Source organism: Heteronotia binoei, chromosome 10 (genome assembly GCF_032191835.1).
Source record: "Heteronotia binoei isolate CCM8104 ecotype False Entrance Well chromosome 10, APGP_CSIRO_Hbin_v1, whole genome shotgun sequence".
NCBI classification, from domain to species: Eukaryota; Metazoa; Chordata; class Lepidosauria; order Squamata; family Gekkonidae; genus Heteronotia; species Heteronotia binoei.
In genome coordinates, this window is record NC_083232.1 from 92,296,141 (window position 1) to 92,313,299 (window position 17,159).

Below are 17,159 nucleotides of genomic sequence, written 5' to 3' on the forward strand. Positions count from 1 at the left end.
GAACCTTCTATAAGTAATGATCTCTGGGCAAGTCTATCAATTCCCAGTTCTGTAACACTGCAAAATATAAGGGGATGTCTCCAAATCTTAAATTTTATCAGTATACTTTTGGGACAGGTGCCTGGTCAAACTAGTGTTCAGAATCCCACTGAAACAGTCTCCCATTGAGGAGGAGAAGAAGATTAAAATATTGGATTTATACCCTGCCCTTTGCTCTGAATCTCAGAGTCTCATTGCGGTCACAATCTCCTTTACCTTCCTCCCTCACAACAGACACCCTGTGAAGATGGTGGGGCTAAGAGAGCTCTCCCAAAAGCTGCCCTTTCAAGGACAACCTCTGTCAGAGCTATGACTGACCGAAAGCAATTCCAGCAGCCGCAAGTGCACTTAACCACTACCAGACTGGAGGAGCTGTGGCTCAGTGGTAGAGTTTCTGCTTGTCATGCAGACAGTCTCAGGTTCAATCCGCAGCACCTCTGATTAAAGGGATCAGGTAGGAGATGATGTAAAAGACCTCTGCCTGATATTCTATAGAGCCACTTCCAGTTTGAGTTGTCAATACTAATCTTGATGGAATGAAAGGTCTGATGTGAGATAAGGCGGCATCATGTAGTCATTCTCCTGGATTTCAGAGCAAAGCGGATTGACTGAAGCCTTCTCCTAGATATCAGGGCTGTCAAACATGCAGCCTGGTGGCCAAATCAGGCCCCTGGAGGGTTCCTATCAGGCCCCTTGGCAACTGGCTGTCATCTGCTTCCTTCTCCCTCTCTCTTGTTTCCGTCTGCATAACAGCTTGCTGTGCAAGGCTTGCTCAATCACACAGGAGCTACAGAGCAAAACATCTATTTTCTCCATTGGCTGAAATCAATGGGGAAGAAGGGGGGAAGGCAGAGCTTGTTTTCCCAGGCTCTCTCAATCACACAGCAGAGCTACTGAGCGAAGCCTCTCTCCCTTCTATTGACTGAGGCTCCTCCCTCCCCCGTCCCCAGAGGAAGGAAGGAAAGAGCCAGAGCTTCCTTTGCCCAGTTCCCTGGATCCCATGGGAGAAATACAAAGAAAGCACCTTTAAGACCAACGAGCGCTAACGTTTTAAGCATAAGTTTTTTTAATATAAGTTTTTTAATTATAAGTTTTTTAAATATAAGTTTTTAAATCATATATAATAAGTTTTTTAATTATATATAATTGTGTTTGACTGTGTTCTTTATAATGTCTGTATCTCTGCCACCAAATCTTAAATAGGTACATGCACGGCCCAGTCCGACATGGCTCCGCCCAGGAAGGTCTCATTTATGTCAGATCCGGCCCTCATAACAAATGAGTTCGACACCCTTGTCCTAGGTGATAGTGTGGTTCTCAGCGAGGGATGCATGTTCAGATCGTTCTGGTCCAAATATGTATCTGGGGGAGAAACACCTCACTGATACCATCTTTAAATATTCAGGTGTCCAGATGATATCTGGGATTTTTCAGAACCCCAGAAATGTGTCCCCCCCAAATCCTAGAACTATGCAGTAACCAGGAATAATGGATGCCAAAATTTCAAGGCATCCAGGGCTGTTGTTTCTTTAATGTTACATCTGGCTATATTATCAGGGCTTCGTACAAGCTTGCCAGGTGGGTTTGACTTGGATTCTGTCCTTTCAAATTGGTTCTGTTGTGACACTGTGTTCTGTGTTCAAGTTACTTTACGTCAGTTTTGTGGTTGGCATTGGGTTCTCTGATCAGACGTTTGCTGGGCTTGCAACGGCATTCCCTTTGAAATTGTTTTGGCTCGGAGGGGCCCCGGTTTGGCAATGGTTTGGACTCTCTGATTTGACATTTGTTGGATTATTGTGTTAGGCTTGCCGCATTGTCCGGTGCTTGTGCTGGGATTTCCCAGTTCTGCACTGATTCTTTGGGCTTGTTGGTTCTGTTTGCAAAAGGAGGCTTTTGGCCAGTGGTTACTTTGCTTGCCCTTGATTGTTTGGTTAGTGTTTGCCCTAGAGAAAGCTTAGAAACAGTGGAGGATAACTGGGGGTACCTTGTTTGGTCCAGTTGGAGGCACCTCTTCATACAATTGACTTGAAATTTGAGGGTTATTTAGGGGATAGGCACTACCGTCTACCCTATAGTTTGTTACCATTAGCTTTAAAAAGTCCCCCCCAGCCCTCCTGGAAAGATTCCTTATAGGGATTAATGGCACCAAATAATATAGGAATCCTGAAAGAAAATTCAGACTTGAATACAAAACTGTTATTTAGAACCCAGAAAAGTAGTAATACCAATATTTTTCAGCTCCCTGAATTCCAATCTGAAAAATACTGGGCTTTTTTCAGGGTGCACAACTTTATTTCCAACCCATTGGTGGTGTGAAGTCGCCAATCCACTCTAGGCATTCACCAGTATTCTTTCTTAAAAACCTGCCCAGAGCGCTTGAATACATGTACTCAGGGAGTACTTTCCTGGAGCACAACGATTTAGCGATGGTAATCCCTGCTACGGTCACCTCAAGAATAGATCACTGTAATGCTCTCTACATGGGGCTGCCCTTGACGCTAACCCGGAGACTACAGCTAGTGCAGAATGCTGCGGCACGGCTGTTAATGAGGCTGCCACGATGGGAGCACATTCAGCCAGTGCTGAAAGAGCTGCACTGGCTACCTGTTGTGTTCCGAGTTCGCTTCAAGGTGTTGGTATTGACCTTTAAAGCCCTTTATGGTCAGGGACCTGCCTATCTACAGGACCGCCTTTCTCCATATATTCCCCAGAGAGCACTGCGTTCAGGGGCAAAAAACTTACTGTCCGCCCCCGGACCAAAAGAAGCCAGGTTATGTGTGACAAGATCTAGGGCTTTTTCGGTGGCAGCACCAGAACTTTGGAACACCCTTCCGGAAGCCATAAGGGCCCTGCGGGATCCGTCTGCGTTCCACAGGGCCTGTAAGACCGAATTGTTTAAGCAGGCCTTCGATGCTTAACTGAAAGAGGGCTGCCACCGGACATCACATAGAATGCTGGTGATCGCTGTTCGGAAATTCAATGCCGCCTATATTGTACTGATGCAGCACCATAGAATGGTTTTTAAAAATTGAAAGATGTAAATTATGGTTTTATATGTTTTATTGGTTTAATTGTATTGACATGATGTTGTGAGTCGCCCTGAGTCCGCTTGCAGAGAGGGCGGGATATAAGTCGAACGTAATAAATAAATAAATAGGGGTGGAATTCTAGCAGGAGCTCCTTTGAATATTAGACCACACACCCCTGATGTAGCCAATCCTCCAAGAGCTTACAAGGCTCTTTTTGTAAACTCTTGGAGGATTGGCTACATCAGGGTTGTAATATGCAAAGGAGCTTCTGCTAGAATTCCACCCCTGCATGTACTCATGTGCGCATAAGCACATGGCCACTAAAATTAAAGTGGGGGGAGGACCAAAAGTGCGCTAAGGGGATGGCACACAACGGCGACTGTAGATTTATACCCCACCCTTCTCTCTGAATCAGAGACTCAGAGCGGCTCACAATCTCCTTTATCTTCTTCCCCCACAACAGACACCCTGCGAGGCGGGTGGGGCTGAGAGAGCTCTCCCAGAAGCCGCCTTTTCTAGGACAACTCTGCAAGATCTATGGCTGACCCAAGGCCATCCCAGCAGCTGCCAGTGGAGGAGTGGGGAATCAAACCCAGCTCTCCCAGATAAGAGTCCACACACTTAGCCACTACACCAAACTGGCTGTGTGAACACGCCAAAGTGCCCCCCTGTGCAATATACCGGCACATCATGCGGGAGCATCTGATCGGGATTTGGCTGTTTCAGTTTGGGGTGGCACAGTTTGGAATGCCTCCAGTGCGTGTGAAGCTGCCCGTCTGTACCCAGCCTCAGTGGGACCACTGAGTTCAGACCAGGCCAACTTGTGACTCTTATCACTAGCCACAGGTTGCTACCTGCCTGCCTCCCTATCGCTGTAGCCTCAGACCGGGCATGCAGCAGGCACTAGAGCAGGGGTCCTCAAACTACGGCCCGCGGGCCAGATGTGGCCCACTGAGGACGTTTATGTGGCCCGCCGGGTTATGGCAAAATCAGACCGGAAGTGACGTTCGACCTAAACTCGCGTTAGCAACGCACACTTCCGGCACTGGGCTGAGGCGGCGGAGACAGAGTGTGAGGTGATACCGAGGTGAGGTGAGTTCCCAGACCGGGGTGTGTGGTGTGGGGAAGGGAGAGAGATGCAGAAGACGGAGAACTGACGGCCCGCGGCCTTGTACTGTAACGGCAGTCCGGCCCTCCAACAGTCTGAGGGACAGTGAACTGGCCCCCTATTTAAAAAGTTTGATGACCCCTGCACTAGAGGTTCACTGAGCTCCTGAGAGGCTGAGTGTGGTTTCATAGGTCGCGAGTTATGTGTTTCTGTCATCAAATCAACCTGTGCTCCAGACGAGAATCATTCATTCATTCATTCATTCATTCATTCATTCATTCATTCATTCATTCATTCATTCATTCATTCATTCATTCATTCATTCAGACCTTTATTGGCATAAAAGCAGTCATGATTCACAATCAAAAATAGATATAAAGGCCTGAAGTATAGTAAGAACAGTACATAGGACAATCAATTAAAATAGCAGCCAATGATATGAATCAAGAGTAGACACCCAGCAATTACAATTCAGTAGTATGCCTAGATTTAGTTTTATAGGCTTCTACTAAGAAATTCGCAACACATGTAGTAATGTGGGGATTGTCATCTTCTAAAAAGTGGGTAAGAGTTTTCCTTTTAGTAAATACATTGTGTTGGAGGTATTCAGCTAAAAATGGTCTAGGTTGTGAGGCCAGGAAAGGACATTCTAAAATAATATGGGATATAGAATCAAGGACTGGATTTTGGAGAGGTATCTGTCTAAACCTACCAAAGAGAACTGTTGGTGGGAAGGCATTTAAACGTGCCAGGGTAAAAGTCCGACGATGAAACGGGGAATCTAAAGTAAAAAAATAATGGGGTATCTTCCCATGTCTTTGGAGTACACCTAGATGGACTGCAGAGCAAACAGGGGGGGTGTGAGGGGAACACTTTTTGGTATTCGTGGTCCATAAGCCTTAGTTGGATTGTTCTTGAAATATATATTTTGTCACATAAGAAAAGAGTGCCCACCTCAATACCAAGTTCTTGTAGTTTATCAGTAAACGTAGAGAGCCAAGAATCAGACTGTTCATAACTGTGGATATCGTCCGTCTCACGGCGCGTCACCATACACAATTGACCTTTTGTAGCTCTCTGTTTGGCTCCCATTTTCCCCCCTGAGGCACTCAATGGTAATGTTGCCAGTGACTAATTCAGTACTGATGAGTGATGTGGAAGTTTCAAGTTTTTCAGGTAATCAAGTGGATAATTGCAACTATCACAGAAATCAGCGGTGTCGAACTCATTTGTTATGAGGGCCGGGCCATGTCGGGTCGGGCTGAGCCACGTCAGGCCAGGCTACGTCTGTACCTATTTAAGATTCAATCCATCAAATGTAGGCTACTAGATATCCAGTAGCAACGTCTAACTGAGGCAGCTCGGAAAACTTGCTCCCCAAGCTATCTGGGGTTATCCCAGATTCCTGGGCTTTTAGCTCCCTATTTCCTCTTTTTAACTGATCCTCACCAAAGAAGAGCATTCATGCTGGCTAGATTTAATGCATTACCATCAGCCATCCTTTTTGGAAGATACCACAGAATCCCCCGCAATTTTAGACGATGCCCTTGTAGAAGAAGAAGAAGATATTGGATTTATATCCCGCCCTCCACTCCGAAGAGTCTCAGAGCGGCTCACAATCTCCTTTACCTTCCTCCCCCACAACAGACACCCTGTGAGGTGGGTGGGGCTGGAGAGGGCTCTCCCAGCAGCTGCCCTTTCAAGGACAACCTCTGCCAGAGCTATGGCTGACCCAAGGCCATGCTAGCAGGTGCAAGTGGAGGAGTGGGGAATCAAACCCGGTTCTCCCAGATAAGAGTCCGCACACTTAACCACTACACCAAACTGGCTCTCCTTGTAGTCAAGGAGTCATCGAAACGGTCCCTCATGTTCTTCTGGACTGCTCTTTCTATAGCAGTCCACGAGCAAGATACCTAGATGCACTGCTTTCTGACCATCAAGGCCTTTCTGACAATGCTAAGGTCCGCTTTTTACTCCACAGGAAACACAACTTTGTCACTACTCACGTTGCTTGCTTTTTACAGGTTGCGATCCAAATCAGAGAGGCTTTTACTCATGCATAGCCTACTGCTATTTTATGTCATTTAACTTTTGCTGTTTTTTTTAAGGTTTTATTATATTCTATAGTGTCACTGTTGGTTTTAAAGTATACTGTATTCTTGTATTAATGCCAATAAAGGTCTATGGTATGGTATGGTATGGTATGGTATGGTATGGTATGGTATGGTATGGTACGGTACTATGGATTAGGTAGCAGAGATATAAACTTTATAAAGGACACAAAAACAAATATATATATATATATGTATATATATATATACATATATATATATATATATATATATATATATATATATATATATATATATATATATATATATATATATTAAAACAAATTTAAACCATGTTTAAAATGTTAGCACTTGTTGGCCTTAAAGGTACTTTATTTGTATTTCTCCCATGGGATCCAGGGAACTGGGCAAAGGAAGCTCTGGCTCTTTCCTTCCTTCTCCAGGGGACTGGGGGGGGGAGTCTCAGCCAATTGCAGGGAGAGAGGCTTGGCTCAATAGCTCTGCTGTGCAATTGAGAGAGCCTGGAAAAACAAGCTTTGCCTTCCCCCCTTGGGGAGGAGCCTCAGCCAATGGAGAAAATAGAGGCTTTGCTCTGTAGCTCCTATGCGATTGAGCAAGCCTGGCAAAACAAGCTGTGATACAGAAGGAAGTAAGAGAGAGAGAGAGATAAGGAAGCAGATGATAGCCAGTTTCTTGGGGCCTGATTCGTCCCTCAGGCCACATGTTTGACACCCCTAACATAAATCGTGGGTTGTGTGGACTCATCTAGAGTGTTTCCCATTAAGACAGTTTGTCAGCGGAACAGGATATTGTCATCGGTATGGGGCAAAAATGGCTTGGATTCTTAGAAGGGAGCAATAGACGGTGTTCATTTTTCTGTGGCTTTCTTCTCCTACAAACGTGTCAGGTAAGCAGGTGCTTTAGAATTTGAGTTGATTCCCTAAGTAGATTTAATTTATTAAAAGCGTTACTCCTCAAGGTTCAGGGCTTTCCCTAATAGAGCTGTCAACAGGAAGAGTTAAGTACCTAACATAAAAGTTAGACACATCTTGCGCTTCCCGAGAGTAACTAACGGGAGAGAGTTGGAAAATAGAAAATGTCTTATTCATGAGAGGCTTTTTACAAAAAAAAAAAAAAAAAAAAAATGAATTGCGCTTGTGATCTGAAGAGTTTTTCAAAGCATCGTATTACAAAAGTAGATTGAAAAACTAGTATAGTGGAAATTGCAACCAAGAAATCAGAAGGCGATGGAGACTGGGAAGGGTGGCCATGTTGGTCCTACAGAAGATCCTCAAGTGTAAGGATGTGATGCTGGAGCCCAAGGGCTTTTTTTTTTTGTAGGAAAAAACCCAACAGGAGCTCCACCGAGCCTCCCCAGTGCTGAAGCCATCAAGGAGGCCTTTCCAGAGAGCTTACAAGGCTCTTAGTACAGGTTGGGGCTGGCAAGAGTCTGGGTCGGGTGGGGGTTCTCCCGCTCTGGAGGCTCCTAACCCGCCGGCCCACATTTGGGCTGTCAGGGGGATAATCCCCCGACGTCGCCGTCGTGATGATGTCACTCAGAAGTCACTCTAGGGGCATCCAGCAAAACTCTATGGCACCCTCGAGTTTCCCCTCCCAAATTGCTAGAGCGCCCAGGAAAACCATAGCGTTTTCCCAGACGCTCCTAGAGCAGCCGGCTTGCGACATCACTGCCGTGATGATGTCACTTAGATAGATAGATGATAGATAGATGAATTTATTGTCATTGTTCTCAACAAAAAGAGAGCAACGAAATGAGGTGCTCTTCCACAAACATACCAACACATCAAACACACATATTCATAAACCATTTAAATACATCTGAAACCATTAAACCATTTAAACCATTAAAACCATTTAAATACATCTAAAACGGATAAACATTCATAAAACCATTAAAACCATTTAAACCCTTAAATAAACATTCATAAAACCATTAAACATTCATAAAACCATTAAAACCATTTAAACCATTAAATACATCTAAAACAGATAATCCTTCATAACCCTGCATTTAACCTAACCACAGCACTTGGATAGAAACTGTCCTTAAATCTGTTTGTCCTAGCCTTCAACACTCTATATCGTCTACCTGACGGTAAGATCTCAAAAAGCAAATGGCCCAGATGTGTATGGTCCCTTAGGATCATTTGTATCTTCCTTTTACATGCCATATTATACAGATCCACCAATGAGGGGAGAGAACATCCACAAATCTTTTGTGCTCTTCTCGTCACTCTTTGGAGCACCCTTCTCTCTGCTTCCGTGCAGCTCCCAAACCACGCGCAGAGGCAATAAGATAAAATGCTCTCAATGGAACTACGATAAAAGGCAACCAGCAGACTCCCTGACAGTTGTAGTGATCTTAAGAGTCTTAAGTAGTATAGTCGTTGCTGGGCCTTTTTCTCTAGAGCTAAAGTATTTGCCCCCCATGTTAGATCCTGTTTCATGGTAATTCCCAGAAACTTCCATTCTGTCACCTGTTCTACCATAACACCATCAATAAACAACGGCTGGGTGTCCAAACTACTCTTCCTGTAATCCACTATAATTTCCTTCGTCTTATTTATATTTAAAATAAGATTATTTACTTTACACCAAAGGGACAGCTGTTGAACTTCCCTCCTGTACGCAGACTCATCATCTTCAGAGATGAGCCCTACCAACGTTGTATCATCTGCATACTTAATGATTTTGTTACTCAGACTGCTGGAAACACAATCAGATGTGTAAATAGTGAAAAGAAGTGGACTCAAGACACATCCCTGAGGGGTGCCAGTATTTAAGATCTTCACGGAGCAATGTCATTGTGCTGCGTACGTGAAACTTCCGAGCAATGTCATTGTGCTGCGTACGTGAAATGCACGCAAAAACAGTCCCCGCCACGGGGAGCTTGGCAACCCTAGTACAGGGCGTAGTGTAAGCTCTTGGAGGATTGGCTACATCCGGGAAGTGTGGCCTAGTATGCAAAGGTGCTCCTGCTACAAAAAAAAAGCCAGATTGCTGGCTTGTGCTTCCTCAATTTACCTTGAGAGGCCTAATATGGAAGGGAGAGGTTTAGCTCTTCAACCAGCATTTGGTTTCAGTGCCGAACACCAGTTCGCACCATTTTAAAAACAAAAAAGATACTTGCTTTAATAACAAGCATCCCGACTGTAAATAGTTTGTAACAAGGCAGGGACTGAATGGTTCAACCCCTTCTCTTCCCCCTACGTAGTCCAAGCCTGCCATTTATGGATGGAACGGGATGTGTGATTAGTCTGTTTGAGCCCATAATTTCCCTGCAGGCCTGCGTGGCCAGGGCCCGAACAGTAAGCCTTTTAAAAGGTGTTGTGCCATTTGGAGAATGTCAACTGAAAAAAAAATGGTCTTCAGGCTATGATGTCAGTGCAGCCTCCACAAAGCTTCTTCCCATCTAGCAACACTTTGGTTTTCTCTGACCTGTTAGGGCTCTAAAACCTTCTGGGTCAAGAGGGGCATTTGCCTGTGGGAAAAGTCAGCATTCAAGGGCTCTGTTTGCAGGGTTGCCAATCCCCAGGTGGGGGCAGGGGACCCCCCCCCCCCGGTTTGGAGGCTGACAGTGTGCTGGAAGACGTCCCTCAGGGCCACTCTGGTCAGCCCAGCCTCAGCTAAAGTTCTAATGAATACAGACTCACAGACAGCCATTTCAACAGTTGTATTAGGGTTAGGCAACAGCAAAGTCAAGTACAGTCCAATAGTCAGTCCACTTACAGTTAGTCCAGCCAGTTCAAAGGTACAGTAATCACAGTCCAAAAGAATAGTCAGCAATACAGTCCATCAATATCCGTACATCCAATAATCCATCAATCCAACAGTATACCACTCCACTCCTCTCCACACCACCACCACCACAGTAGGTAGCAATGTGGCTACTGCTGTTATACTCCCACCAGCCAATCACATCACTTATTGGTTAATGGGTTGCACATGCTTCTCACATGCTTCCACTTGTCACCTGTGTAGCAAGTGTTACATAATCTTACTACAGGCCACGAAGCCTTAAAGCGATGGGTCTTGTCAGAGGCCCTCCCCCTGCTTCAGGGTCATCAGAAAGGGGGGAAAGGGGAAAGGAAATGTCTGCTGGGCACCAATTTATTCCATATGGAAAGTGATTCCCACAGGGTATAATGGAGAATGTGTGTATCTGCAGATCTGGGGAGGCTGTTTTTTGAGGTAGAGGCACCAAATTTTCAGCATCTCACCCAATGCCTCTCCCCCAAACACCTCCCAAGTTTCAAAAAATTTAGACCAGGGGAGTCCAATTCAATGAGCCCCAAAAGAACGTGCCCCTATCCTTCATTATTTCCAAGGTTGAAAGGTGTGCGGTCCCTTTAAATGTGATGGCCAGAACTCCCTCTGGAGTTCAATGATGCTTGTCACAGCCTTGCTCCTGGCTCCACCCCCATGTCTCCTGGCTCCACCCCCGAAGTCCCCAGATGTTTCTTGAATTGGACTTGGCACCCCTACCTGTTTGGGTTCTAGGTTCAGCCCTCTTGCTTAGGAACAGCATTTTTGTAGCAGGAGCTTCTTTGCATATTAGGCCACATCCCTGTTATGTAGCCAATCCTCCAAGAGCTTACAGGGCTCTTAGAACAGGGTCTACTGTCAGTTCCAGGAGGATTGGCTGCATCAGGGGTGTGTGGCCTAATATGCAAAGGAGTTCCTGCCAAAGGAGTCATAGGTAGGGCTGCCAAGCCCCTGGTCCGGGCAGGGAATCTCCCGTCTGGGAGATTCTCAACCCGCCGGCCCACATTGGGTCGGTGGGGGAACCTCCCCCTGCGTCGCTGGTGCGATGATGTCATCTGGAAGTGACTTCATCAAAATGGTGGCACCCATGTGGGGCCGCTCTAGACGTTTCCGGGGAAAACTCGATGGATTTCCCAAATGCTCTAGCCATCTGGGAGGTACAATAGGCACCATAGAGTTTTAACCTCCCAAATGGCTGCAGCATCCTGGAAAACCATAGAGTTTTCCCAGAAATGCCTAGAGCGGCCCCACACGGGTGCCGCCATTTTGATGACATCATGTGAATGTCCACCACCAGGGGATGAAGAGGACTTGGCATCCCTAGTCATAGGGGAGTATCTAGAGGCCCAACTCTTTCCTGGGACACTGGTGTGCTGCCTCTTTTCCCAGAGCCTGAACTGCCTACATACCAGGGGCTTTGAGAAGAGCCTCTGTGTAATGCCCACATGCCTCATAAGAACATAAGAGAAGCCATGTTAGATCAGGCCAATGGCCCATCCAGTCCAACATTCTGTGTCACACAGCGGCCAAATACACACACACACACACACACACACACTGTGGCTAATAGCCACTGATGGACCTCTGCTCCATATTTTTATCTAACCCCCTCTTGAAGGTGGCTATGCTTGTGTCCGCCACCACCTCCTGTGGCAGTGAATTCCACATGTTAATCACCCTTTGGGTGAAGAAGTACTTCCTTTTATCCGTTTTAACCTGTCTGCTCAGCAATTTCATCGAATGCCCACGAGTTCTTGTATTGTGAGAAAGGGAGAAAAGTACTTCTTTCTCTACTTTCTCCATCCTATGCATTATCTTGTAAACCTGCCACCCTGCAGTCAACGTTTCTCCAAGCTAAAGAGCCCTAAGCGTTTCAACCTTTCTTCATAGGGAAAGTGTTCCAGCCCTTTAATCATTCTAGTTGCCCTTTTCTGGACTTTCTCCAATGCTATAATATCCTTTTTGAGGTGCGGTGACCAGAACTGCACACAGTACTCCAAATGAGACCGCACCATCGATTTATACAGGGGCATTATGATACTGGCTGATTTGTTTTCAGTTCCCTTCCTAATAATTCCCAGCATGGTGTTGGCCTTTTTTATTGCAATCGCACACTGTCTTGACATTTTCAGTGACTTATCTACCACGACCCCAAGATCTCTCTCTTGGTCAGTCTCTGCCAGTTCACACCCCATCAACTTGTATTTGTAGCTGGGATTCTTGGCCCCAATGTGCATTACTTTGCACTTGGCCTCCTTTGGTAATGATAGGTGTGTTGTTGGACCCATTGAATACCAGTCGGTGCACCAGGGACAGGAAAGGAGAAATTGAGAGACTCAATAGACCAGGGGTGTTGAACTCATTTGTTGTGAGGGCTGGATCTGACATTAATGAGACCTTGTCGGGCAGGGCCGTGTGTGTCATGAAATGTAATCCCAGGTAGCGGAGATATAAACTGGCCCAAGGCCCCCCAGCAAGAGTGGGGATTCAAATCTGGGTCTTCAGCACTTTAATCCCTGCATCACACTGACTCTCATGTCTGTGATCAGTTTTTTTTTAATGCAATCAATCAAATGTAAATCTTCTGGATTCTTCTGTGCTCCATGTAATCAAGACATATTTTCAGTAGGAAGATTAATGAAGATTCGCATGGTATGCCTTAAATTGCTTTCTGAAAAAATTAGAGGGCTTTCCAAAAGGCCCATGGCCATGTCAATAATGCGAGCACTCATGTCTCCTTAAATCCAATTTTGATATTGTTCTATTATTATTTTCTTGGTGTTGGGAGCCAGTTTGGTGGTTAAGCAAGTGGGCTCTTATCTGGGAGGACTGGGTTTGATTCCCCACTCCTCCACTTGCACCTGCTGGAATGGCCTTGGGTCAGCCATAGCTTTCACAGGAGTTGTCCTTGAAAGGGCAGCTTCTGGGAGAGTTCTCTCAGCTCCACCTACCTCACAGGGTGTTTGTTGTGGGGGAGGAAGATAAAGGAGATTATGAGCTGCTCTGAGACTCTGAGTGGAGGGCAGAATATAAATCCAATGTCTTCTTTTTCTTCTTCTTCTTCTCCTTCTTCTGTTTTGTTACTTATTTTTGCTTGTAATCCACCCTGAACCCACCTATGGGAAAGGGCGGAATAGAAATCTACTTAAACAAACAAATAAATCTCAAAGCTATTATTCTTATCTCCTGATGGAATGATATGGAACCATCTTTCTGAATGTCGCAAGGCCCTGGTCATCTCTTGGAGGGGGGACTCCTATTCCGGCTCCCTCTCCTCAATAGGATCCCAATATTTTTTACTGCAGGTCGCCGGAGACCTCGTTAGTCGACTGCATCTGGATGCGCATGCTGATGAGCTGGTGGGGACCTACAGTGGTGGGACCAAGAGAAAGCTTTCCACAGCCTTGGCATTGGTTGGCAAGCCCCACGTCCTTCTGCTGGTATGTAGAGAGAACTTCCATTATAGCATCCTTTGGGAAAGGTGTGAAAAATCTGTCTCGTTTCCTCCTTTTAGAGGCAGCTGTGTTGAACTGCGGTGTTGGCTGTACATCACACATGGCCAGCCACATGGTGGTCATTATTAGATCACCAATTGCATCATCCAGCAAACTGGATTTCAAGTTGAGCAGCCCTCACTGTGCTACAAGCCAGCATGATGGTTCAGTGATGCAAACAGTGGGCATTATTATAGCACCCACTGGCCAGACTATGGCTTGGGAGCCACATGCAGTTCTTTCACACATATTGTATGGGTTCCAGAGCTCAAGGAGGAACTTAATGCAGGCTTACTCTCAAGTAAGTGTACTTAGGATTGGGGCCTCAGTCAGGAGAAGAACATTTCCACTATGTGTGAAGTGGGGAAGGTGGGGGAAATAGGCAGGCTCATAAGCTCTTCTCCTCTACTGCAGAGGTCACCCAGAGACCTAGAGCAGGGAAAGAGAGTGCAAGAGAGAGCCGCTGGACAGAGGGATAGAATTAATGAGGGTGGGGCAGGCTTCCCTCAGTTTCATAGCTCTTGTAGGAGCTGTATTTACTAACCTTGGCATCAAGGCAAAGAGAGATGCATAATGATGCAAATGGTGGTCAGTTATTTATGCGGTACGTGTGTTTCCTTCTCCCACTGATGCAAAAAAACCCGCAAACCCTAACCTTTCCCTATGCTAGTCTTATGGGGACTGTTATTCCCAGCATTTGTTTTTTTTTTAAAGTCTCTTTCAAGCATGGTCATGTTGTCAAGTGCATACCTATGTATTTTATCTTTCTATGCAAAGAAGGTATTAAGAGTTTTAAGAAAGACATCCATGGAATATTTGCTCACGTCTTTCAGCTCTCAAACATCTGCCATTTATTCTATGCGGCTCTTATCTTAAGTAAATTTGGCCTGCTGCATGCAAAGCTGCAGGTAGAGTGACCTCAAAGACTCAGAAGCCCAAATAGTAAACTATTTGACAGGAGACTGCTTATTAATGATGACATGGAACATGTGAAAGCAGTTTGTGTGTGTGTGGGGGGGGGGGGGGGAATCCAACCATGTAATAATGGCCAAATTTGGTTTCACTGCAAACGCATTGCTGTCATATGTCTTATCCTTCCTCTCCACTCTTCATTATGCCTAGTAGACCTCACAACACTATACAAAGCTGTGCTAGATACTGCAGCATGTGATAACGTTTTGTTATTTAGAAAGACAATTGCTAGATGTTAAAATAATTTTGTTGGGGAGGGGGAAAGACCCTACCTAATGTAAACTAAGCATTAATAAGGCATATTGAGTTAGAAAAGAAAAGAAGAAGAAGATGATATTGGATTTATATCCCGCCCTCCACTCCGAAGAGTCTCAGAGCAGCTCACAATCTCCTTTACCTTCCTCCCCAACAACAGACACCCTGTGAGGTGGGTGGGGCTGAGAGGGCTCTCACAGCAGCTGCCCTTTCAAGGACAACCTCTGCCAGAGCTATGGCTGACCCGAGGCCATTCCAGCAGGTGCAAGTGGAGGAGTGGGGAATCAAACCCGGTTCTCCCAGATAAGAGTCCGCACCCTTGACCACTACACCAAAGTGGCTGTCTAGGGATGAAGAAGACCAATTGGTGAAAGAGAAATAGAAGAATATAAATGTTAGGGAAGGTGAAGGGGCATATCAGAGCTACAAGATGAAAGGGGAAGAGGAAAGGTAATCTTAGGCTTTTAGAAAGCTAAAAGTACCTGTACAGCAAAAGACATGAGGAAAAGCAGCATAGGGAAAAGAGATGATAAATAAGCAAGGCTATGCGAGGCTAGAGGAGGAGAGGGGAAACCAATTAAGAGAAAGAAGAAAGTACAAAGGATTCATGCAATCTTAAAGGTGGGCAGAATATATCAGATGACTTAAGACTCAATATGAGTAAGGGTGCCAGTAGGAAGACCTGCAAGAAGAATGGGGCTCTTTAGCTTGGAGAAATGTCGACTGCGGGGTGACATGGTAGAGGTTTACGAGATGATGCATGGGATGGAGAAAGTAGAGAAAGAAGTCCCTTTCTCCCTTTCTCACAATACAAGAACTCATGGGAATTCAATGAAATTGCTGAGCAGTCAGGTTAAAACGGATAAAAGGAAGTCCTTCTTCAACCAAATGGTGATTAACATGTGGAATTCACTGCCACAGGAGGTGGAGGAGGCTACAAGCATAGCCAGCTTCAAGAGGGGATTGGATAAAAATATGGAGCAGAGGTCCATCAGTGGCTATTAACCACAGTGTATATATATATATATATGTGTGTGTGTGTGTGTGTCTGTCTGTCTGTCTGTGTGTGTGTGTATGCACACACACACACACATATTGGCCACTGTGTGACACAGAGTGTTGGACTGGATGGGCCACTGGCCTGATCCAACATGACTTCTCTTATGTTCTTATGTTGCAGTCAGGGCCAGTGCTAGGGTTTTTGGTGCCCTTGGCGAGCTGCCCACTAGCGCCCCCCCCCAAATTCTTTTAAAACCAGAGAATTATAGGAGAAATGAAGAAACTTTAAACTATTTACATTTTTAATTTACAGGTTTTTTTGTTTTAAATGTTAATTCTTTTCAATAAAATGTGAGATTAAACAATAAAAAAATGTGAGAATACTACTCGATCCTTTTAGCTGGAGGTGGCAGGGACAAGACCTTCACATGACCATTTCTACTTGATCCTTTAGCTGGAGGTGGCAGGGACAAGACCTTGTGCATGCAAGAAAGATGCTCTACCACCGAGCTATGACTTCCACCCCATGGCTCTGTTAGAGTAGGAAGGATGAGTGGCAGCATACAACTTTGATGGGAGCCAGTTTTTAGAAACTGCAATTATTATTATCTTTAATTGGTTCTTCCTCAGCTTTTACAATTAGTTAATTTATCTCTGCCGGGCTCCGAGGAGTGCACTGCGCATTCACATTTCCTGGGTCCGTAACAGACCCGGCGAATGCAAAACCAGCCAAGCAGCATCTGTGTTCCATGGAGCCTGCTTTTCATGGGGGAAGGCAGGCTCCAGGGAGCACACGCACTGCACATGGGGAGATGGGGCGCCTCATGGTGCCCCCTCTGCCAGGTGGCACCCTAGACGGCTGCCTACTTGGCCTACTTCCACACAGCGGCCATGGTTGCAGTAATAAGAAGAGAAAATAAAAAGAGGATGAACTTAAATTATGGAAACAGCAAACTGATCAACTATGAATGGCAAGACTTCACAAGGACCAGAAAAAACAACTCCAAGATTCTTCATTTAAAGAGAAGACCAGCAACATTGCCAAGATCAAGTGTGGAAAGTTAAGACGGCAAAAGCTGAGAAACAGGAAGGAAAAACAGAAGCTTGGTTCTGGCAGAATTAAGGTGTTGCCTGCTAGAAAAGAGTGAGATTTTTCTCATTCCTTTTAGGGTTTTCCGATTTCTTTCAATTAGAAAAACGAACGGGCCTTTAGTTAGTCTTTTGTAAAAGAGCAAATGCATATACCCCCTAATCTTAGCCAGCCATAGGCTGGAGTTATTAAGACAAGGCAGAGATGTGGCCAGAGCAGAAATATTCTGCCACGCTTGAAAGCTAAATATAAAATGTCCATTCTTTGCAACTAGTTTGCTCTTATACTTAGCTATAGCTAAAATCAAGAGCCCCG

General features: G+C 45.3%; 1 protein-coding gene across 1 annotated transcript in view; it reads left to right on the top strand.

Annotated features, from left to right (window-relative positions):
• Positions 1-17,159, top strand: part of ABCA13 (ATP binding cassette subfamily A member 13) — a 388,752-nt gene that overhangs the window by 334,505 nt on the left and 37,088 nt on the right. The window contains exon 53 of the mRNA XM_060247734.1: positions 13,340-13,474. Coding sequence (XP_060103717.1) covers positions 13,340-13,474 — 135 coding nt within the window. The remainder of the gene's footprint in view (positions 1-13,339; positions 13,475-17,159) is intronic.